Source organism: Myxocyprinus asiaticus, chromosome 44 (assembly GCF_019703515.2).
Source record: "Myxocyprinus asiaticus isolate MX2 ecotype Aquarium Trade chromosome 44, UBuf_Myxa_2, whole genome shotgun sequence".
Taxonomy (NCBI): domain Eukaryota; kingdom Metazoa; phylum Chordata; class Actinopteri; order Cypriniformes; family Catostomidae; genus Myxocyprinus; species Myxocyprinus asiaticus.
In genome coordinates this window covers 16986982-17012416 of record NC_059387.1, presented here as the reverse complement: position 1 = coordinate 17012416, position 25435 = coordinate 16986982, and the positions used below count along the sequence as shown (strand labels likewise).

The 25435-nt window shown below is 39.0% G+C and overlaps 1 protein-coding gene across 4 annotated transcripts in view; it reads right to left on the bottom strand.

Annotated features, from left to right (window-relative positions):
* The window catches only part of ncoa2 (nuclear receptor coactivator 2), a 139129-nt gene that overhangs the window by 60482 nt on the left and 53212 nt on the right, over window positions 1–25435 (bottom strand). For all 4 annotated transcript variants that reach the window (XM_051686928.1, XM_051686929.1, XM_051686927.1 and 1 more), the window contains exons 3-4: window positions 11108–11212; window positions 5487–5659 (exon numbers count right to left, since the gene is read on the bottom strand). In XM_051686928.1, the coding sequence (XP_051542888.1) occupies window positions 5487–5659; window positions 11108–11196 (262 nt within the window). In that variant the 5' untranslated portion in view covers window positions 11197–11212. The remainder of the gene's footprint in view (window positions 1–5486; window positions 5660–11107; window positions 11213–25435) is intronic.

Genomic DNA, 25435 nt, shown 5'->3' with positions numbered 1-25435 from the left:
TTTTAAATATTGAGTGTAAGTTTATAACATTATGCTATGTGTTATATTACCTTGAATTAGTTTAAAAAAATTAATTACCACAACTGTGAGGGGGTTTATATTACAGCTGTTACAGCTGCTGAGAGGGACAGCAAATTTGGCATCTTCTCCCACCTGAATGTCTTAATCCACCGCTCTCTATTTTTTTTTCTTCTGGAAAGTCATTCAAATGTAATAGTGGATTTTTTCTGTTGCTCTTGGAGCAAATGGGTATTCGCTGTGGTCTCCCATTCACTGCTGTTGAAGTTTACCCTGCAATTGTTTATTTCCGCGTTCCAAAACCTGAAGTGTGAAAAAGGTCTATATGGGTTGTTCGTTCATACAAACTGCTACTGTAAACTGCTGTATGAACAGGCCGTTTCAAGACTCAAACCTGTAAGTAAATAAAGTTGTCAATCCCAAACGCTGACTGTGTGAATGTAGCCTAATTTTCTCGTGCACATCAGATGGACATCACATTCCTCCTGGCCAAGGGTGTAGCCACGAAATTACTTTTGGGTGGACCTAAATAAAAATAGATGGGCCAAGTTTTCGCCCAGTTTTTTACCAAATTTTCCTTAACAACAATGAAACGGCGCATTCAAGAAGTTCTTTCACATTTTCAGAGATCAGAATTTATGCATTTTTAAACTAATTTATAAATACATATTTGAAGACAAAGAATAATCTCTAATATTCTGGGTGGGCCTGAGTCTAATTTGGGTGAGCCCAGACCTACCCCTGCCAACCCTTGGCTACACCACTGCTCCCAGCTAAAAAGGCGCTTCTCTCTCCCGCACCCTTTATTACATTCGTTTACATGGTTTCACTTTCAGTTCTAGCAGATTCAACTAGTAATCGCATTTTAGAGCACCTTGTGTACATTGAAGCGATTTCCATGTGTATGACCTCGTAACGTAGGCATAGGACGTCGCGCGTATTGGATACATGTGCCCTTCGAGTGGATTCGGAAATATCGTAATTACAAGTTGTGAGCACATGAGCGATGTCGTACTTATGAGTGGGAAACTCGGAATTCTAAATGATACGGAAGTTGCTGAGTTGGGACTTTGGAAGGGGCGTGTCGACAGCAAAGATGATGGAAACTAATGATTTTGCTAAATTATTTCAACGTCTGTACTTTAATTCAAAATATTATTTTGTTGTATATTGGCACTTTTCCACTGCACGTTACGGTTCGACTCTGCTCGCTTTACCTTTCTGAGCTTGCTTTTCACTGCAGTTTAGTGCCGCCTCAACGTGGGTTGGATTGTAGGCTGATCGTCATAGTTGCGCCACCTCTACTGCCGTGACATCGTCTTAAACGTGACACAAACACACAACAAAGGAGCGATGGAGGATATCGAAGGAATGGTGTTCTTGATTTTCAGCATGTGACTGTTTTTCACAGCAAGACGACAAACTTTGTTTCAAAAGAGGCTGATGGCGGCAAGACAAAATACCGCTAAAAAAAACAGGAGAGTTTGGGAAATCATACACCAAAGGGCAGACGAGGACATCACTGTGTTAGCTCCACGACGCACGAGGGTAAGATAACCTGCCATCTAGCTTATAGATTCTCTCTGACCAATCAGTGATCTGCAGGGTTTTGACGTCACATTTAGTATCGGCTCGGCTCGCTTGGAACCTCGATGAGGTGGTACTAAAAAAGTTCCAGGTACCAGGTACTATCCACAGTGGAAAACCCCCAAAAAGCGAGCAGAGCCGAGTCGAGCCGTACCGTGCATTGGAAAAGCCCCATATGATAGTCAACTAGTGACTCACTCTTTGTGGTTAGTTTTAAGCAAATTAACTAATTATTTGTTAGATACCATGCATTAACAAAAAGTTGTGTATGAGTGATACATGTGATTCACATACGTTTATTCACTGGTACAACAGAAAACAAGCTTTTGCCGTTGTTCATTGCGTATTTGTTGAGTTCGGCTTCTTTATTTTGTTTCCCACTTGAATGCGTAACATGTTGTAGTAATGACTGGCCAACTTGGTGGTGCGAGCTTCCCAGGTCCACTTGAAGGCAGCAACAGATGCTTGTAAAATAATAATAATAAAAACTTCCAAACTCCACGATGCTTATTGTCACATTTTTTAAATGCAATGTATCATGCTACGATACACCATTACGCCCCAATATTTATATTTAAAAAAATCCAAGGTATTTTTAAGGTTATTAAGGTAATAACCTTTCTGCAATAAATAGCTTTTGTAATGAGAATTTTGGGGGAAAATTGCTTTCCTTTCAATAAACTATTGTCACTATGCAAAACATTTAACGATCCTAAAACATGATGCGAGACATAATAAATTATCTTCTGAAGTGGACATAATAAACAGCATATTTTATTTGTATCTTGTTTGTGCCTAGAGCGCTGTATATCTGCTCTGTAGTGTGATAAATATTAGCCAAACACTTCCTGCCATCACCAAAACATCCTCAATCCCTCATTTCCCCAGGCAATCTCACTTCCTGTCTGTAGCTGTTCATTAACAGGAGCAGTGCTCAGGATCATCAGTGGGCGCAGTGGGTTCATGGAGGACACGATAGAGAGACACAATGTGTGTGGCCCATCCATCAGCCTCCCTTCAGTCCATTCTGGGATCCAACAACACTCCTCTTCCTGTGTGTGAGTGTGTATTAGAGAGATCCGCATGCGTACACTCCTTATGATTAGTGGATAGGAGTGTGTTGTGTGTCAGCAGGTCTTTGAGGTGCCCACCAGGGGTTGGTAAACCAGAACAGCTGCACTGAAGACATGGTGATCATTCATTGCCTCTCTTGTTTCAAACTTGGCTCTAAAGTGCTTTCCTTTCTGTCAGCCCATCCCCATAAAAAAAAAAAAATAAATAAATAAAAATGGAAAAAACAAAATTGGGAGTAGTGGTCAGCCGAAACGGGTTGGCCGATCCTGATACTGATATGTCGAAATGGTATATAATGGTAATATAAAAATACACAATTCAATGTTAGCATATAAGATAAATTCAGCTATCCAATTGACAATTGGATAATCTATAAATGGACAAATATTGGCCGATTAATCACAAAATGTGAGTTTTATCTTAGCTCCTGTAAGGCTGTGAATCATGCCTTGAGGCTTCGGGACTGGCGCTATCAGTCACAATTCAAGGCCCCACCCCTGATCCTGCTGTCGACCAATCAGTGTACAACTTGATCAGACTATGTCATGACTATACATAGGAGAATTCTGTATCACGTCATCTACAGGGTGTGTAAGCTTTGAATTCATGAGGACTCATTCACTAATAACCTAACTAATCTGGTGTAATTCAGAATAAAACAAGTTTGAAAACTTGTGGGTAAATTACAGTCATATAGTCGATATTTATTTTCTCTTTATTTGCATATGTGGCGTTGAAGTAATCCGAAAATGATAGTTAAAAAAACCCACAACTTTCTTGACATTATTTTGACACACTGAGACATTACGATACATTATCACATGAGATCATGTGAAATTTGGATAAGGTTCTAAAGTAAGTCATTTGTTCTGGAATACATGTTTGAACTAACCTCCAAGATCATTTAAATAAACAGTGTTGTTTGTATTGCACTTTTTGCATTGCAGGCAATGCTTTTCTGTTCATGTGACTTTTGGTGCAATAAACAATCTGAAGCAGTTTATTAGAATCCTATAAATGTATTTTAAAAAAAAGTTACTCAATCATTATATCATTATGAATTAGCAAAATTAGCTTTTGGTTTGATATTTGAAAACCAATCATAACTCAAATCGATTTGCTGTTAACTCAAAGACTCACACCCTTACTGTGTGAGACAAGCATTGGTCTCAGATAAGGTTTGGGGTTTGGTCCAATCTCCAAACCTTAACACTATGGCGTACGACTCATACCGCACCATTTGCGCTGCATAAATGATAACTTGAATTGTGTGGCTTTAAGAGAATAATACTTTAAGTGATTAGACTTTTGAAATTTTAGCCAAAGACTTACAACGAAGGAGGGACCTAAGGCATATCTACAGTATATCTATTATGACTTGGACCAGTAAGCAACCACCTAGCAAACTCCCTGAACACCCTAGTAACCACAAAGCAATGTGTTAAAAACATTTAGAACATAGCAATGTTTTGGCACTCAACCAAAACAACCTAGCATCAATGGCTGCGAGATATGCACAGGTAAGCACCACTTACATTTTTAAAACATTATTCCTATTGAGTGTCTGTTATTATTGAACCTTTGGAATAAGCAGAGCTCAATTAAGGTTTTAAAATGAATTGTGTTCGATCCAAATACTGTACTTTCCAGTTTGGAGGGTTGAACGAGCATTATAGAATTCCTTTTTCAATGGCTGTTTGACTTGAATGGATTCCAGTCATATCAAAGATATTTTACCCAGCACACAAAATCCCTAGACTGAAAAATGAAAATTTCAATTTAAATCATTCATATTCAACCACAAAAACTGAGAAAACCTCTTAAAAGTGACATTTAGTGGTACAGGTCTGAATAAAATGCTAATTGTAAGCCTATAAAACAGTATTTTCAGCAGAGTGAAGTTTTTGCTATAAAATGCTTCCTTTAAAATGTGTCTTTCCTTTAAAAGGAAAGCGGTCTGCTGTGCTCTACACTTGAGGCGTTGTTTACAGGCTAAACAGGCCCATTTGCCTCTTTTGAGGCAGTTTGAGGCTGCACAAACACAGTTAGAGCAGTGTGTGGAGGGGAGGGTGAAGGAGGGGTGAGGGGCGACACGGTAGATGGCGAAGAGCACCCGGTTATCTACGCATCACATTGCTCAGCATTACATAACCCACAGCACAGTACATCACAAACAATCTCCATCACAGGCCAGTCAGAGTCAATGCAGATACACACACATCAAACTAGCACCCCAGTCTTTTCTGTTGAAAACTACACAGACTTTGATACAACTTTCTAGGAAATTCTTTGTCCTAGTCTTTCAACGACAAAACAAACTCATTATTACTATAGAAGCCACAGAGATACACAAATAACTCAAATCAAAAAGCCCTGATCTCTCAAGTGAACCAGCTACAATCGTAAAATTGTATTTATCAAAGGATGTCGATATCTAGCGAGCAGGGTGGCAGATATTATGCCAATAAATATTTATTTGATATCAAATTTATATGATAATAAATGAGACGGTCACAAAATAGTTGAAATGAAATCATCATTTACATATGAAAAATGATCGCTATGCCTGATCCAAAGCAATAGATTTTGGAATCGATGGGAAAATTAACATATTTATTTATTACCGATATATAATTTCAGCATGACAAATAGGCCTTATGGCCAAAGTCTCTCAATAGAGAATCAGTCTAAAAATCAGTCAAAGATTGGAAATTTTGAGTGCACAAGAAAAATGTGGGGGTAATACTGAACTGTCATGGACATTTATGTCATTATGGGATACAAGTTCAAAGGAAGTGTTTTCTTACCTTGCTCTTTAATTTGACGAATCTGTTTGACGGTTTCCTTTAGGATTGCACATTTGTCAGGCTTGACATTGAAGTTGTCGATGTCATTGATGTTTGCGAAGATGAGCTCGGCAAGCTCCTCTATGTACTTATTTTCATGCTCCCGATTACGTTTCTCAGTGCTTCGTTTGGGACTGTAAAGGGAAAAGAAATCGAGAGGAGAAAGTTCAGTGTGCACTGTGCGAATGAAGTACAACCCAACAAACCAACTGGAAAACTACAAGACAAAAATAACAGGACAAAAATATAACTTCTCAGTCAGAGCCGTACATGTTTCAAGCAAAAATGCAAATGGGAAAAATCATGGCTAGATATTAAATTTTGTAATTTTTATTTATTATACTGGCAAAGATGCAGAATAAATATACAGTAAATATACAGGATGGCCTAAAAAAAAAACAAACAAAAAAAAAAAAACGGGCCCACTACGTTTGATTGCTAGCTTCTTAAAAAAGCATAAAGGCATTTGCACTATTTTTGACATACTTCAACTTTTTGTAAACAACTAAATTCCGTCACTGTGACACCATGAGCAACAACTTGCTGCAAATAAATAAATAAATCGTTTAGCTAAGTTTTTTATGGCAGCAAAATCAGGTGCTTCTCTTTTGCCATTGTATGTGGGGGGCATACAATTAACTTATTAATTTGTAACAAGTTGCTCACGATGACATCACAGTGACATCATTTTGTTGTTTACAAAAAGTCGCAGAAGTACGCCAAAAATTGTGCAAACAACTTCATGCATTTTTAAGATATGAGCAATCAAACATTGTGGCCCTGTTTTTTGGGGGGGGGGGGGCAACCCTGTGTGTGTATATAATATACACATATACACACACACACACACACACACACAAACACACACACCGATCAGCCACAACATTAAAACCACCTGCCTAATATTGTGTAGGTCCCCCTCGTGCCGTCAAAACAGCGCCAACCCGCATCTCAGAATAGCATTCTGAGATTATATTCTTCTCACCACAATTGTACAGAGCGGATATCTGAGTTACCGTAGACTTTGTCAGTTCAAACCGTCTAGAGACTGTTGTGTGTGACAATCCCAGGAGATCAGCAGTTACAGAAATACTCAAACCAGCCCGTCTGGCACCAACAATCATCCATGCGATTATCTAATTGGCCAATCGTGGGGCAGCAGTGCAGTGCATAAAATCATGCAGATACGGGTCAGGAGCTTCAGTTAATGTTCACATCAACCATCAGAATGGGGAAAAAATTTGATCTCAGTGATTTGGACTGTGGCATGATTGTTGGTGCCAGATGGGCTGGTTTGAGTATTTCTGTAATTGCTGATCTCCTGGGATTTTCACACACACATCGGTCTCTAGAATTTACTCCGAATGGTACCAAAAGAAAAAAAAACATCCAGTGAGCGGCAGTTCTGTGGACACACACACACACACACACACACACACACACACACACACACACACACACACACACACACACACACACACACAGGGTTGGGAAGTAACAAAACACATTCACAGAGTTGTCCCGTAGCCACTCCTTTGTTATCTTGGCTGTGTGCTTAGGGTCGTTGTCCTGTTGGAAGATGAACCTTCGCCCCAGTCTGAGGTCCAGAGCGCTCTGGAGCAGGTTTTCATCAAGGATGTCTCTGTACATTGCTGCATTCATCTTTCCCTCGATACTGTCTAGTCTCCCAGTTCCTGCTGCTGAAAAACATCCCCACAGCATGATGCTGCCACCACCATGCTTCACTGTAGGGATGGTATTGGCCAGGTGATGAGCGATGCCTGGTTTCCTCCAGACATGACGCTTGCCATTCTGGCCAAAGAGTTCAATCTTTGTTTCTCATGGTCTGAGAGTCCTTCAGGTGCCTTTTGGCAAACTCCAGGCGGGCTGTCATGTGCCTTTTACTGAGGAGTGGCTTCCGTCTGGCCACTCTACCATACAGGCCTGATTGGTGGAGTGCTGCAGAGATGGTTGTTCTTCTGGAAGGTTCTTCTCTCTCCACAGAGAAACGCTGGAGCTCTGTCTGAGTGACCATCGGGTTCTTGGTCACCTCCCTGACTAAGGCCCTTCTCCCCCGATCGCTCAGTTTGGCCGAGCGGCCAGCTCTAGGAAGAGTCCTGGTGGTTCCAAACTTCTTCCATTTACAGATGATGGAGGCCACTGTGCTCATTGGGACCTTCAATGCTGCAGACATTTTTCTGTACCCTTCCCCAGATCTGTGTCTCGATACAATCCTGTCTCGGAGGTCTACAGACAATTCCTTGGACTTCATGGCTTGTGCTCTGACATGCACTGTTAACTGTGGGACCTTATATAGACAGGTGTGTGTCTTTCCAAATCATGTCCAATCAACTGAATTTACCACAGGTGGACTCCAATCAAGTTGTTGAAACATCTCAAGGATGATCAGTGGAAACAGGATGCACCTGAGCTCAATTTTGAGTGTCATGGCAAAGGCTGTGAATACTTCTGTACATGTGATTTTTTTCGTTTTTTTATTTTTAATACATTTGCAAAGATTTCAAACAAACTTCTTTCACGTTGTCATTATGAGGTATTGTTTGTAGAATTTTGAGGAAAATAATGAATTTAATCCATTTTGGAATAAGGCTGTAACATAACAAAATGTGGAAAAAGTGAAGCGCTGTGAATACTTTCCGGATGCACTGTGTATATATATATATATACACACACACACACACACACACACACACACACACACACACACAAACACACACAGGCGGCCAAAAGTTTGGAATAATGTACAGATTTTGCTCTTATGGAAATAAATTGGTACTTTTATTCACCAAAGTGGCATTCAACTGATCACAATGTATAGTCAGGAAATTAATAACATGAAAAATTACTATTACAATTTGAAAAAGATGTTCAGAACTTCTTAAACTATTTCAAAGAGTTCTCATCAAAAAATCCTCCATGTGCAGCAATGACAGCTTTACAGATCCTTGGCATTCCAGCTGTCAGTTTGCCCAGATACTCAGGTGACATTTCACCCCACGCTTCCTGTAGCACTTGCCAACGATGTGGCTGTCTTGTCGGCCACTTCTCATGCACCTTACAGTCTAGCTGATCCCACAAAAGCTCAATGGGTTTAAGATTCATAACACTCTTTTCCAATTATTTGTTGTCCAATGTCTGTGTTTCTTTGCCCACTCTAAACTTTTCTTTTGTTTTTCTGTTTCAAAAGTGGCTTTTTCTTTGCAATTCTTCCCATAAGGCCTGCACCCCTGAGTCTTCTCTTTACTGTTGTACATGAAACTGGTGTTGAGCGGGAAGAATTCAATGAAGCTGTAAGCTGAGGACATGTGAGGCGTCTATTTCTCAAACTAGAGTCTCTGATGTACTATCCTCTTGTTTAGTTGTACATCTGGGCCTTCCACATCTCTTTCTGTCCTTGTTAGAGCCAGTTGTCCTTTGTCTTTGAAGACTGTAGTGTACACCTTTGTATGAAATCTTCAGTTTTTTGGCAATTTCAAGCATTGTATATCCTTCACTCCACAAAACAATGATTGACTGACGAGTTTCTAGAGAAAGACAATGTTTTTGTTTTTTTCATTTTTGACCTAATATTGATCTTCAGACTCACCAGTCTACTGCATACGGTGGCAACTCAAAAACAAACACAAAGACAATGTTAAGCTTCATTAAATGAACCAAATAGCTTTCAGCTGTGTTTGATATAATGGCAAGTGATTTTCTAGTACCAAATTATCAATTTAGCATGATTATTCAAGGATAAGTTGTTGGAGTGATGACTGCTGGAAATGGGGCCTGTCCAGATTTGATCAAAAATGACTTTTTTCAAATACTGATGGTGCTGTTTTTTTACATCAGTAATGTCTTGAGACTATACTTTGGATTAGTTGATTGCCACTTTGGTGAATTAAAGTACCAATTTCCTTCTGAAACAGCAAAATCTGTACATTACTCCAAACTTTGGCCACCAGTGTGTGTGTGTGTGTGTGTATATATATATATATATATATATACACATACATATACACACACACACACACACACACTACCGTTCAAAAGTTTGGGGTCACTTGCCTGAAATGTTTCTCATGGTCTTAAAAATCTTTTGATCTGAAGGCGTATGCTTAAATGTTTGAAATTAGTTTTGATGACAAAAATATAATTGTGTCAACATATTAATATATTTAATTACAAAGCTACAATTTTATTTAAAAAAAAAAAAAAGCTTTTGAAATGAATGACTTGGACCAAATAATAAAGAAAAGCAGCCAATAAGTGCCCAACATAGATGGGAACTCCTTCAATACTGTTTAAAAAGCATCCCAGGGTGATACCTCAAGAAGTTGGTTGAGAAAATGCCAAGAGTTCATTTCTGCAAATTCTAGGCAAAGGATGACTACTTTGAAGATGCTAAAATATAACACAGTTTTTATTTATTTTTGATTTTTTTTGTCACAACATAATTCCCATATTTCCATTTCTGTTATTCCATAGTTTTGATGACTTCACTATTATTCTAAAATGTGAAAAAATACAAAAATTAGAGTAAGTGACCCTAAACTTTTGAATGGTAGAGTGTATGTATGTATATATATAAGGTATATTGAAATCTGGAAGCATTTGGCAGAATTGGTGCTTTATGTCATAAGGGTCAAAACTCCAAAACATCTACAAACCTTGGAGGTAAAATCAAGAACAAGACCTTCTTTCCTCCATTGTGTATAACCTTGAAATAGAAACATTTTCTCCCAGCTCTGTCTATGCAATCTTTAACAGGTTGCATTTTAAATTTGTTGCTGTGCATCTTCAGAATCAGCAGTTTAATTTGATGCATGCACAACAAATTTTGTCAATAAAGAGGGCATGCAAAGCGCTTTACTATGAATGAATTATACAGACTGATGTTTCCTGACTCAGTGGAAAAGGGCTTTATACAAAAAACGTGTATTATCTAGGCTGAGCTCCACCCATTGGAGGCCTGTTTAAGATTATTGCACAGCAACAATTCATAAGGTACACACTGAGAAATGTACAAGAGTATCCATAAAGATTAAAACAAGTGTACTGCAAATAATTCATTTCAAACTTCACTGTAGCTTGCTCACTAGACAAAAGAACTTAATGAAACTGTAAAGAGAACATTTACTTGGCTTAGAACAATCTGGGACTCATTCACTAATAAAAAGGCACACAAAATTTACGTAAGATTCACAAATGACTGTGTATTGAGCTACAAAACACAAAATTGTTGTTACTCTGACTCTGAAATAAGACTTAGATGTAGGGTTACTTATTTATTTAATTCAAATGATATTAATAAGATATATACTGCATATATAAACATTTTGGCTTGACACATTCCATGTTTTTAGGGCCTCTGGAGTCTGTATTTTTTGTGAATGAGTAGTTTCAAAACATTTGTTCTAAACTTTATTGTACATTTAGGATACATTTAATTGCTAGCTTCTTGGTAAATCTTGTGTGAAAAAATTTGCACAAGGTATACGCAGAAATGTGTACAAACAGTTAGTGAATGAGATCCACTGTACTTCAGTGTTGGTTTATCTTTCTAATTGTTTGCGTACCTTGGGCCTAGGAGGTCGGAGGGACATTCCTTGCGCTTCTGAGCCTCTGACCTGGCAGGGTCAGATGAGTTTTCACTGACAGCACTCATCCTTAATGCATATCACCTGTTGGAGAGAAGGTCAAAGACATTTACATTTCAGCATTTGGTAGAGGCTTTTTTGCGTGAACTATCCCTTTAAGTTTAAGCTTGTGTTCCATGGCAAAATTTAATTGGGCAGTTTTATATAAAATATATACCTGAGTACCTCCTGAACAGGTTAAATGACAACATATAGTGCCAACTATCTTTCTCTTGAGTTGAGAAAGATTTTGGTTTAAGAATTTTACTTGGATGTACTGCTAAATTACTGAGGCCATTATACATGAGACTGTTTAACAGTTAAACTATCTGGCAGTTCAGCATTCTGAAGGTTGTATAAGTTTGAGTAAATGCATGCATATGCCTGATGATCTGTAAACAAGCCAAACAGCTCTTCTAGGAGAGATGATTGTAGAAAACAATTAGTCATTTAGGTACTTACGGTTAGGAAAAAAAAGAAAAAAACTCTATAAGGGATTTTTAAAAACTCTTCTAACTTTTGGGGCTTTATTATCTTTGGTTTTGCTGCAAAAGCCAGAAAACAACCAGAAAACTCCTGAAATACTTCAATTAAATTTCTTAACAGTTAATGCAGTATTAAATGACAATTTACAAGACCCTTTACTAAAATATGTAATTACTAATAAGAGATAATTAAAAGTAAGAAGGATTTGGGGTTGTGTTCGAAGGTCAAATATTGAGGACAGGTTGATGCTGGGAGGTGTAAGGTGGCCTGAGAAATGAAAATGAGAGAAAACGGAATGAAAAGGGATTCAATTATATTGTACGACAATGAGGGTCCCCTGAGAGTGAGTGAGAGAAAGAGAGAGGGCAGGGAAATGAAAGAAAAAGTTGATGTAACAAAAGTAAGAGAGACTGAGAGAGTGCGTGTAAGAGGTCAAAGAGAGAGAAAACGAAGTAGTATGTGCCATAGATTGCACAGCACAAAAAGCATGCAAATATTTATTTATCAAGCCCCAACAAACAGACAAGTACAGGCATTGATTCATCACTCATATTACAATTTCACTTTCCATTCACATTTGTGTGTCTTATAGAATCCTGGTTGGCACGAGAACTGGGAATTCCCGTGAGGGTGCGAAAATTAGCACATTTCATCATCCATTCCGTTCTCGATATGATGAAAGAGAGAGAGAGAAAATGTGTCTCATCACTAGGGCAAAATGAACCGATATCAATTATTGAAAGACATCTGGCTTTTTAATAATGGTGTGCAGCATTAAGGTCGCCCACGTGACCGTAATGGATTCGATGGAGAAATTGCTGTGACTTGAAGAGGTTGGGAAACTGTATCCCTTGTGTGCTCCGGCCCTGAACTAAACTGAGTGGCTCTGCAAGGATGGACAGCAAATAGGTCACTCAATCAACTAGTTTACAACTCTGCTAAAGAACAGATCAAATGTGGGAATAACATATTAAACAATTGCTGGACATTTCTCTACATATTAATAAATAATAATAATAATAATAATAATAAATCCTCATCATCAGGAAAAAATAAATAAGAATTTTGGCAAGGGCCAAAATATCATAATTTTCACACCGGTGCGGTGTTCACGTTCAAACCGACTAACACCAGTATTACCGATGGTTGGATGCTAAGTGGTACTATGGGGTCATTTTCGTTAAGCAAGGTAGCTTGATTTCAAACTCTGAACTTTATTTTTTATTTATTGTAACTAAAAATTCAAATGAAACTGAAAAAAAAATAAAGTGCAATTAAAATGCGTGTTGTTCAACTTTTTGAAAGATGGCTTTTCAACAGTTGTGAAGGGCAACATCTCTTTGGCAACGAACCTATTTCATCTGTGCATTCTCTTCATCATGGGCTAACGGTTGGGTATTTCGTTGTCTGGACAAATACATCACTTATTGTGGGTTGTTGTGGGTTTAATGTTGGTGTTTTATTACCTTTCATCCCAGGACCCAGTTTAGCTGCTTCGGAAGGGTAATGACTTTGAATGTGTCTGAATAAATTTGTTTTGTTTCCTCCTAGGGCTGGGCGATATGCAAGAAATATGTTCACGATGCTCACAACGAATTGCTCTGTGGAAATAAAGCGAACTGAACTCAGAGCTGAGATGGTCTGAGGTCATTTGCAGCATTCTCAAAGACGATACTATTCTTGCAAAAAAAATTCAGAAGACTGAAACAAAGAAAGAGTGAGATCCCTTTACATACGTGTGTTCCACGAGACTGCACATTAATGCACATTATATTTGCTACATGCAATTAAACGTCTTCTGTCAGTGCGTGTACTTTGCTGCCTGTGTAATTTGATACACTGGTAAAGAACATCTGGCTTTCAATGCGTTGTTTACGTTAATTTATCATGAGTCGCAAACTCTTCATTAGGCAACTATTATTTATTTAAGGCTATTCTATTCGTTAGGCTATAGTATTGATATTGGAAGTTCCATTAATTATGTTTCTCCAATCTACCTGGTATAAAGTTTCACACTGGTGTTATCCCTTGTACAGAGTAAAACAGGTAACACCGTACAACGTGGCAACCCTAACTAATGGAGAAGTTCTTCACTCAGAACCAAAAAACAATTTGAATCAGCTGAGCAACGGTATACTGTTTACTAACATTCATTAGTGCCAGGCCTGTTCAATCAAATCAACACCTAAACAGAACTGTTTCAGCAGCATGAAGTTGGCTAAAATGTCTCACCCAGTAGCACACTATGCAAAGGTCAAAAGAAATTCCAGAAATTATGAGGAAAAAGGTGACTGAAATACATCAGTCTGGGAAGGGTTACAAAGCTATTTCAAAGGCTCTGGGACTCCAAAGAACCATAGTGAGAGCTATTATCTCCAAATGGAGAAAACTTGGCACAATTGTGAACCTTCTCAGAAGTGGCCGACCTTCCAAAATTCCTCCAAGAGCACAGCGATGACTCATCAAGGAAGTGACAAAACAGCCAAGGACAACATCCAAGGAACTGCAGCCCTCTCTTCATAACTTCACTATCAGAAAGTCACTGGCCAAAAATGCCATACATGGAAGAGTGGCGAGGCAAAAAAACACTGCTAACCCAGAAGAACATTAAGGCTCATCTGAATTTTGCCAAAACACACCTTGATGACCCTCAAAGCTTTTGGGAGAATATTCTGTGGACTGATGAGTCGAAAGTGGAACTGTTTGGAAGATAGGGGTCACGTTACATCTGGCGTAAATCAAACACACAATTCCACAAAAAGAACATTATACCTATGGTCAAGCATGGTGGTGGTTGTGTGATGGTGTGGGGATGCTTTGCTGCTTCAGAGCCAGGGCGACTTGCAATAATTGAGGGAAACATTAATTCTGCTCTCTACCAGAAAATCCTAAAGGAGAATGTCCGGTCATCAGTCCGTGAGTTGAAGCTCAAGCGCAACTGGATTATGCAGCAAGACAATCATCCAAAGCATAGGTGTAAGTCCACCTCTGAATGGCTCAAAAGAAGCAGAATTAAAGTTTTGGAGTGGCCTAGTCAAAGTCCTGACTTGATCCCGATTGTGATGCTGTGGCAGGACCTTAAAGGGGAAGTTCATGCTCAAAAACCCTCCAATGTGGCTGAACTAAAGCAGTTCTGCAAAGAAGAGTGGGACACAATTCCACCACAGCGTTGTGAAAGACTGATCTCCAGTTATCGGAAGCATTTGGTTGCAGTTGTTGCTGCTAAAGGTGGCACAACCAGCTATTAAGTTTAAGGGGGAAGTTAGTTTTTCACATGGGTGTTATAGGTGTTGGATAACTTTTTTGCTTCAATAAAAAATATACACTGCCGTTCAAAAGTTTGGGGTCACTTACTCATTCTTCTTTATTATTTTTTCTTCACATTTTAGAATAATAGCGAAGTCATCAAAACTATGGAATAACAGAAATGGAATTATGGGAATTATGTTGTGACTAAAAAAATCCAAAATAAATAAAAACTATGTAATATTTTAGCATCTTCAAAGTAGCCACACTTTGCTTAGAATTTGCAGAAATGTACTCTTGGCATTTTCTCAACCAACTTCTTGAGATATTACACTGGGATGCTTTTTAAACAGTATCGAAGGAGTTCCCATCTATATGCTGGGCACTTAGTGGCTGCTTTTATTTATTATTCGGTCCAAGTCATCCATTTCAAAAACTTTTTTTTATTTTTTTTAATTAATTTTAGTTTTATAATGAAATAAATTAATATGGTGGCACAATTATATTTTTGTCTATAAAACTAATTTCAAACATTTAAGCTTACGCCTTCAGATCAAAAGATTTTTAAGATCATGAGAAACTTTTCAGTCAAGTGACCCCAAACTTTTGAACGGCATATATTTGAAAACTTTACTTTGTGTTTACTCAGGCTGCCTTTGTTTTATGTTATATCTCGCTTGAAGATCTAAAACAATTTAGTATGAAAAATACACAAAAATAGAAGAAATCAGGAAGGGGGCAAATACTTTTTCACAGCACTGTATATGATATGCTGCTAAACAATACAAGTTATATGGTTAATGTAATTTGTGTAATTTGCATATAAAAAAAAGAAAAAGCATGTACAGTGTGAGATACTAGATAATTTGTGCTGAAATTCTTGTGGAAAGTGTTGTTAACGTAATGGAGAATGTTTTCAAGGGTTTGCAGCCTCTGGAGTAAATTTGTTGAAAATTGCATGCAACGTTCCAGTAAAAACATTACAAAAAAAGCATATATGTGGGCTAATTGTTTCAATTTGAAAATGGCAAACCTATTTTAAAAAGGTGGAATTATGATAATGGTCAGTTCCTATTTAGGCATTATCTGCTCAAATGCCTTTTCACATTATTTACCTTTCAAAGGTTTCCACTTCGAAAGCCAAACACAGGAAGGAGGAAAAAGGAAATCAAAATGTGCAAACCAATATATTACGTCAACAGCAAACAGGCACTTCGGAGTGTTGACGAGACTTGTTGTGAGTTGGAACTCAGTACTAATGTAAAACATCAGGCAGCAGAGGTTAATGAAAACACCATCCATTCTCTCTGAAAGCTCTTTCAAGGCTTCATCAGAAGTGTTTGAGAAGCAGGCGGAGAGACACCTGAGCCAGCACATGACGCTAGCACATTGGGCAGCAATCAGGCAAAGCAGACGCACAAACATTTATTACATAAGGCTTTGCAGCCTCACTGTAGGCCAGCTGGAGGAGTCAGAGCCGGAGTGAACGGAGCACTGCTATTGAATCCCTGCTGGATTGCAGTGCCCTACTTAAACCTAATGTCAGGGTAGCCAATCAAACAGCTCTGGCAGGCCAAACCAACAGTACTTTATGACGGACTGACATTGGACCAAAAGATAACTAGGGCTGGGTGTAATTTATGCAGCTACATAAATTCTCTCTCTCTCTCTCTTTTTTTTTTTTTTTTTTTTTTTGTGCCTTGACAAAAATCATCATAATGTTCACAATTTTGCTTAACTTTACATCGTCAGCAAAATCATCGCAAATACTTCATGAATACTTCAAATATCGGACAGCCTTCCAGCTAACCAAACCAAAAGGCGAGAACGATTCATATAGATTGTGTTAATCTCCAAGTCCAAGAGACATTAATCAGTGGGACATCTGAATCGTAATGTTACATAACACCTTCTGTTAATCATGGGGCCCTTCTGTCCATCTTGGTGACAATCAGCTTCTCGCGACAGCCTGGAAGATTTTCCATGTCCCCTTAGACAGCAGACACCACTGGCATCACGAATGTAATTAGCTAAGGTCATCGTTTGCATGACTGTTAGCCTCAAAGCAATCCAAAATGACTATGCCATGCAACCACTGCGGTGGTAGCATAAGTCATGGCTTGAGATTAAAGAAAGCAATGGCTTCTTTACACAAAACTACCACACTCACACTACGTAAACATAAAGAAAATGCATCCAGTTGTCAGGTGCACCATCTTTCTCCACACAAGACAACAGAGCCACTTAAACCTCTATAGTCATACTATTTATAACTATCTCTCTCACATGACACATCATTTAATCAACTGTTAACATCAGACTCTCAGAGGCTACAAGGGACTTTGCACAGGAAGGTACGAGTTTTGGCCTAAAACCACCAGCATGAAAGATCACTATAATGAGAGGGTCGAGAGTGAGACATTGTAGCTAGTGATTACAGAAGCCAAAGGGGAGAGAAGTGACTTTGAAATGCTACTAGCTTTCCCTGCTAAACGACACAATCCTATTGGTAGAGGCTTTGACACTGATGGGGGGTGGGGGACAGGAGTTTAGAACCAAAGCGCAAAAGATTAAGTACTGGTACTTCAGTACCAAGTTGACCGTACCATTGTTTCAAATTGCTTAAACGATGAAGTGTTTTTTTCATAAATATTTGTGTGTGTGTATGTGTACATACTATATATAAGGTTAGGTTAAGGTTAGGGTGTATAGCAGTGTGTATATTTTTGTGGGTACAGCAGTAAATTAACTTCCCAAATCAAAGCAGAATATTAAAACAAAATGGCTTTTAATGCTGCTGCCGACAACTATAACTCTCGAGATGTTTGCAGATACTCTAATGTGTTTATATTAGGAGGAATAGTCCTACTGGTGTTTAAGACCCATCTAAGCAGAGTTTTCAGAAAGATGCCAACTGCCGACAGCCTACGAGGACACTAATGAAAACTGCGGGCTTGAGGCGACTGATAAGATCTTTACTGAGTGGGTGTTCTTGAAAAGGAAACAGACACTTTTGTCCCTTTCCATTTTACCCCCTGAAGTTAGAAGCAATTACACTTTCTTAATGGATTGTTGATGAAATTCTCTTTGATTCTGCAAATGACAAAAAATTAAAACGGAATTAAAATACAGTGGGATGTATACTGGTGCCAGGCTGCTTTTGACATGTTTACAGTTAGCAGATGTCCCTCAATCTGTGTGCATCACCCACATATGCTCACGAAAGAGTCAGAGATTGTTCGTGTCCCCTAAGGCAGGGCGGAGACAGTCAGATACTCTATATCTATACAGATACCCCCCACCACGCACAAAAGTTTATGATGACTAGTGGAATGGTGACCAGCTTGTGTTAAAACTCCTGGTGAGAGACATGCCTGTGACGAACTACTTCACTCTGAACACATACACACACAGAAATATGTAGGATCCAGATAGAAGAACAAGGCTTTAGTATTATAAATTAAATATATAGGCTACAGTTTATAGGATTTGCTATGATACTTGTTCAAGGGGTGCAATTAAAGACTAGATTTTTACATTTTCTGAAGAAGGCATTTTTCTGAGTGGTGCTTGCCCAAGCAAAACTCATGCCCACGATGCTCGGGTGATCTGGATGGTTGCCAGGTTGTTGCTATGCGCGTGCAAAGGTGTTTCGGAGTGCTTATTAGCGCCTTGGGATGTGCTGGCTAGGGTGTTCGTGGTGGGTACTAGGTAGTTGCTTACTAGCCACAGTGAAAAGAGCTCACCTCAGTCTCTATGATATTCTGGTCCCTATATTTGGCTCACATCTTTAGGATATTGTAGCCCATTTTTTCATCCGCCAGGCAACATGGTAAGTCTCATTGCTTAACAAATAGTACATCATTCCTAAACAATGTAGAATAGCCCACTTGTAACATGGCTATTTACAAAATACATAACTAAATGGCTATGAAATAATGATATGAGTTAAAATTACGTTATTATGTGAGATGAGATAATGGAGTCTCCAGAAACAGCTGAATTTAACTTCCGATTTGCGTTCTGCTGGTGTTTTTATTGCGAAAATAACCATCTGACCGATCATTATCCTGCTTATTACATGACTAATTGTCAAGAAAATAAGTTAACATGAAATATTGATTTGAGTTGAATTTATTTTATTAGTAGAATTTATTTTATGTACTTGCAGTGATTACGTAATACGAGAAGTAGGAAAGACTTGAAATACCCGGATGACTAGTGAAATATCACTTTAACCCCAAGAGATATTACACAGCTGGATGGCGCGACTGACCAATCAGAATTGATAATGGACATTTCTTTATACAGAATGTGTTAATGGATATACACCTATGTAATTTTAAGTAGTGAAAATGTAAAGTAGTGTTTCTAACAAGCTGTTTAATACGTTACCAAATAGGGCCTTGCTTAGATAGCCTACAAACATTGCGTACTAATGACTATTCATTAATGACATATAACATACGTGTCAAAATAAACAAAAGGTAAACACAAACAATAGTGAAATAAAAATGCATCTGTGCAAACCTGGGTCAAAACCATGAAACAGGCTCAGCTTGTTTAGTATTAATGAATGCCTCATAAATGTGGGCCACAATCAACTACTTTAACCTAGTTAAGTCTTGATAATTAGAGCCACAAAAACAGCTCGACATGAATGTAGCATGACCAGCTTCTGGAAGCCCCTGCGCTTTAAGCAGGTTGCAGCTGGTGCAGTGAACAGGGCAGAGCCCACAACAGGGCCAGGGAGGCACTGATATGGAGCATTAATTATTTAAAACAGCGGTAGGGAAGGAGAGGGCCAGGCAGACTCTGAACAGCCTGCTGCTGCTCCACACTCAACATGAGCTCATGCCAGAGCTCCACTAATCAACACACTGCAGAGGCAGAGAGATATAATGAGGAGCACTGACACATTTCTCTATCATTCACTTCCATTAGCTGCTCTAGAATTTGTTAAAGATGTAGATGGTAAGTGTTAGAGTGCTCGATCAATCAAGCGGCTTTCCTAAAGGGTGGAACGTGGTCAGGACGGTTCTGAACCTATGCACTGCCAAAACTCTGTGCAATGTAACCGACTTGAAGCCGCAGTCACACTAGTATCTAATAACTTTGAGTATGCGATAATACATTACAACAGACACAATATGATGTTGCAGTTGAGGGCTTCGGGTTTTAATAAAAATAAAATCACAAATACCTAATAATATTGTATTCAAAATGTACAAAATATACCATCTTGCTTTATAAAAAATACAACATCTACTTACTTTCTGGCAAAAATAAATACATGCAGCTTTGGAAAATGTATTATTTCTAATCGAGCCAAGAGGTCAGTGTGTGACGTTTCAATCTTCTATTGGTCACAAGTATTCTCATCATATGAATTCGCAGGTTAGAGTTTGCCAAACTTGAACTTTCATGTGCAACAAATTACGAAATTTCTTTGCATTACCATCGCATAATTTATGTTTAATTGGCACTAAATAATAAAAGAAAAGGTCTACACTGAACAAAGCTATATGGTCACACTACACTTTGCGTGTGACGAGGAGGAGGGCGTGGCCGGGCCGTAATGATGGACTCCCGGTGCTGAATCAGCGGGAGAGTGATAAAGAGGAGCCGGGGACAACAGTTCGAGAGAGAGAGACGTACACGATGTGCGAGTGTTTAAGTTCATTTACGTCATTAAAAGTTTCGTTGACTGCTCAGCCTGTTCCTGCCTCCTCCTTGCCCATCCTTTAGCCATTACATTGGTGCCAAAACCTGGGAAGGAGGAGGGATCCACTGCCGTCCGCCAAGGAAGTAGCCGTGGCCGTCCGCCAGGGGAAGGCAGCAGCTCCTCCCCTGGCGGACGGCAGCGGCGAGGACTCCACGACAGTGCATCCCTCCTCACTCCTCCTTCCCGGGTTTCGGCACCAATGTAACAGGTAAAGGATGGGCAAGGAGGAGGCGGGAACTGGCAGAGCAGTCAACAAAACTTTTATTGACATAAATGAACTTGAACATAAACACACACACAGCGGTGCATCCGTCTCTCTCTCGAACTGGTGTCCCCGACTCCTCTTTATCCCTCTCCCGCTGATTGGGCTGATTCGGCGCCGGGTGTCCATCGTTACGGCCCGGCCACGCCCTCCTCCTCGTCACAGTGCTCCATTCACTTCCATTCAAACTAGGGTTGCCAAATGTCCCGGCTATTGTTCCGGTGTCTCATATTTCCCATATAGCTTTGTGTGGTTACCTCAACAGAACAAAATTTAAGACATTACCAAATCTCATTCAAAATTCTGCATTAAACTTGAATAATCATTTCTGGGTGAACTATTCCTTTAAATATATACTAAAAATGTCTACACTGTCTGTCAAAGGTGATTTGACAAGATTTGGCTTGTCTTTGCAAAATAAACTCAAAAACGAAAACGAGTCGGCAAACATCTGCATTTTCTTGCATAATGAACACATCATTACATGGCATCAGATATACCAGAGTAACAAAAGTATCTTGGCATCGCAAATTCAATCCTTACACATCTCAATTGTGCTCAAACTCCTCTTTTCAAAGTACTATCTTCTCTTAGGGAGAAAGAAATACAAACCTTCCATCTCTGCCCCATCTAGCGTCTCGTGCTGTAAACAGATATGCCAGCCTGTTAGAGCCTGCAACACTCAATATAGGAGATGGAGGGAGCGAGAGAGACAGAGAAACAGTCAGCACAGAGAACTTCTACTCTCCAGAGCACATATTGCTGACAGCCTCCTGTTCTCTCCTGCAGCGATACCATTTAAAGTCCACAGGGATGGCTCCCTACTGGAAAGCTGTGCTGCCATCAACATTACAGAGAAGTGACTCTATCTGGGACAGCTGGAGAGTTTTGTTTGTTTGTGATTCAACAGAACTAAAAATACCATGTTTGATCACTGACACTAAATGAACATCTCAAGACCTTGTGTTTGGGATGGTTTAATCATCCAAATAGAAGAGAATGTGTAGCTGAGAAGATGATTTCACTCCCTGATAGTAACAACAAGGATAAACAGTAAACTGACCTTGAAATTACTTTGAAAGATGACGTATTTGAAAGTTGATACTCATTTTACAGTCATGAGCTTCATTTGGCATCCAACACAAATTTCCAGCACTGAATCTACATCAAATACGTGAAAAATGTAACTTTTTTTCTGTGCTAAAATATGTCCACCTATCCCAGCTTAATATGCAGACACAACCATAAGTAAAGGCTGATTTCACAAGGGTAAACACTGTGGCGCTATCAAATCTTTGCTGTTAGTTTAAGCATCCTGACCAGCTTCTTTATGTCCGAACAAAGGCAGACAGGAGGAGTGTTCAACCAACCTGTTTAAAAACAGTCACTGTTTTTACAATTAAGTTGAAGCTATTGACACAGAAATTACATGCTTTAAGGAAAGGTAACATGTTTGATGCTTTTGAAAAGATAATAAATTGGCTTAAAGCATTTACAGACATTTCGAGTTTAAAGCTTGGTATTATAGCAACAACGCTAACATACTTTGTCAAAGCTGTGCTCGAGCCATCGGCCAAAGTCTTTAATAGGATACGTGTGTGTGTTAATTTGATTTCTAAAGAGAACCTTAACCAATTTGACCCTTTCAAAAACTATTAATATCTACAACATAAAGAGTCAGATGTTTTCTTCCTTCATGGCAAAGTTACTTCACGAGACAGCCTGAAAGTTGGAGTGTCTGATTGCACAATGAATAGACACCCTTTTATACATCCTCCATGTGGCACCATTCACCTTGCTGACAATGCTAGCAAAACTAGCATTTTACAAAATGATTGGGCATAATGTTCAAGATGCAAAAATCTATTGAAGACAATAGAAAAGATAAAGATAACAGGATGCACTTCAAGTGAACGAAGAATAAAACATTTAGCCATCAAAAAAGGTGAACATTAATCTGCCTAAAAATGGACAAGGGAGTTACAAACCTCAAAATTGGGCCATGTGGAATCACTGTTTGTGATACACTACATAGGCATGTTGGACAAAAGGTGTGACTGCAAATAAGGCTGAATCTATTCAGTAAAGGAGTACTTTTTTCCTTAGCAACAGACACTTGTGACCACACACTTACACTTATCCCTCATGGTTTTGTGTCAGCATGGGCATTCCTTGATGATGCAAACTTATTTTTACTCTGAACTTATCATTAGACTCGTTGAGGTAAATGTTTGACACAAGTAAGTGTGCCACATAATTAGACTAAAATAATAGAGACAACTCCCCATGACAGATTTGTTGCCTTGATACTCTTGGCTACTTGTTAGGGCCTGGAATCCACAAGATCATCTAATCATGCCTGGCTGGGTCCATGAGGTATAGTTCTGTTGAAAAAGCCCAGTAAAAGAAAGACAACAATGGTACAAATGGTCACCAAGAACTCCCACATAACTAAAAACCAGGTTAGGACATCTTCAAAAACACCTGTTGTCCTGAACTGTCCCACATCCCAAACCATGACTGCACCTCCATTGGATCAAAAAGTTCCCAGTTGACTGCACAAATCTATTGCTTTGTTGGCCTCAAACGGCTTGATGTACAAAGACAATTTCCCACGACCATGTAATACACAGACGTGGAGTTACCAATCGGACTTGGATAGACTTGATGGGACTTAATCCTCTCTAATGATGCTCTTTCACAACCTTGCAGAATCCACAATATTTTTTTCACAATACAGGGTTCCTTTGGGATAATTCACTGAGTGTGCTTTATTCATCACCAATGTGAAAAGAATGTAGGCAGAGTAGAAACAGATGAGCCTGACAAAAGGTTAGTCAATGCCCCATGTTTCTTCATTACACAGGGTATTGTAACAGACAGTGCATCAATAGCGGAACATAGAAAAACTTTGGCAGTGGCAATGACTAGGACTGGGCATCACCTTACTACATCACTAAGCCAACTACCTTACATTGCAATACGTACTTTGATACATATTTAGATGAATGTAACAATTCAAAACTTGAGATGAATCAATTAATCTAGAATGGAGCCTCACAGAAGATAAATGCCAGTTTCAGAATTTCCTATTATTTAAATGATCTACTTCTTCATTAATTGAAAAGTCGATACAAGGGTCTACAGTATTGTTGCATGTTATTGCATCATGAAAAAAATGAGGCCCACAATTTGGTAGCACTTTATTTTACAGTACTGTTCTACATTGACTTACTATATAATTACAACAACTACAGTAATTACAAGGTACAAACCCTAAACCTAACCCCAGCCCTACCCTTAACCCATATTAAGTTCAAGTAGTTACCTAATATTACTCAATACTTTCTTGGGTAAGTACACTAAGTATATTGAAAGTATATGTACTGTAAAATAAAAGGCAACCAAAAATTCTGTGGCTCAGTCCAGTCAATGGTGAGTATATATGGGTATAAAAGTACACATGTATTCTTGTAGAAACATAAAATTTTCCCTTGTGTGGTGCAGTAAACCTGTTCAGATTCAGGTCACCACTAAACAAACCTAAGCAAAACTGGCTCTGGTAAGAAACACATACACACCCACGCAGAGTAATGACTTAAAGAATCAGTTGTCTTCGCCCCACAGATGAAGTTGTCAGAGAAGCCCTTGGTGTGCAGTGCACATCCGCTGACAGGTTGGATATCACTGTAAGAGACAGTTCCTGCCTGACAGGAGACTGACAGTCTAGGCTCTTCAAAATGCAGAAACGACAACTCTGGGTTTGCCTGGAATTGAAAGGATGAACAAAAAAAGCTCTAGACCTTAGCAGGAAGGAACTGCAATGCTCCATGGATCATTAGTATGAATGCTGTGCATTCAGAATGCAAGCTGTTAATCGTAGTTTTGCGATGGTTTGGATTCAAAAGGTCAACTTTAAAAGTGTAACTTTTTGGGATATTAAAACAGTCTTCTCTCCAAGCTTGATATTCAGAGACAATTATAAGCAAACGACTTATAGGTTTATTTCTCTGGAAAATGTGTGAACTCTATGGCAATTTCAAAACATTGCTGTTTGTTGAAGCACACCAACCAGTTCGACACAGCAAAGCTGGCTCAACCAGTGGCATGTGGGTTGTTGCTATCTGTTTATCCAACCAATTGAAGACGGGGGAAGCGTTTACAATTTATTTTTCATTTTTGCCATTTCATTTAGTGCCACTCAAACTTTTAAGAGTTCAATATTAAGTTAAAATTCGTAAGATACTGGTCTTGAGCCTAAATGATCCAGCTCACACTGAAGGATGGGACACAGTTGAAGCAGCTTATATAAGGTAAGCACTGTGCCTACCAAAGGCATAGTTAAACTTGCCAAACAAACCCCAGCAGAGCAGACATCTCATCAGTGGAGGAGAGGAGGGCAGTAACGGAGAAGGAAGGCTCAATCCATCATTCTCCTGGAACAGACAAAGAGGCAGCTTGCACCAAAGCTTCATGTGCCATCCCTGTAATCTTGTGGCTTAAAATGCTCAGAGGGATCAGGGCTGGTGACACACCCTGTGCTTGTAGG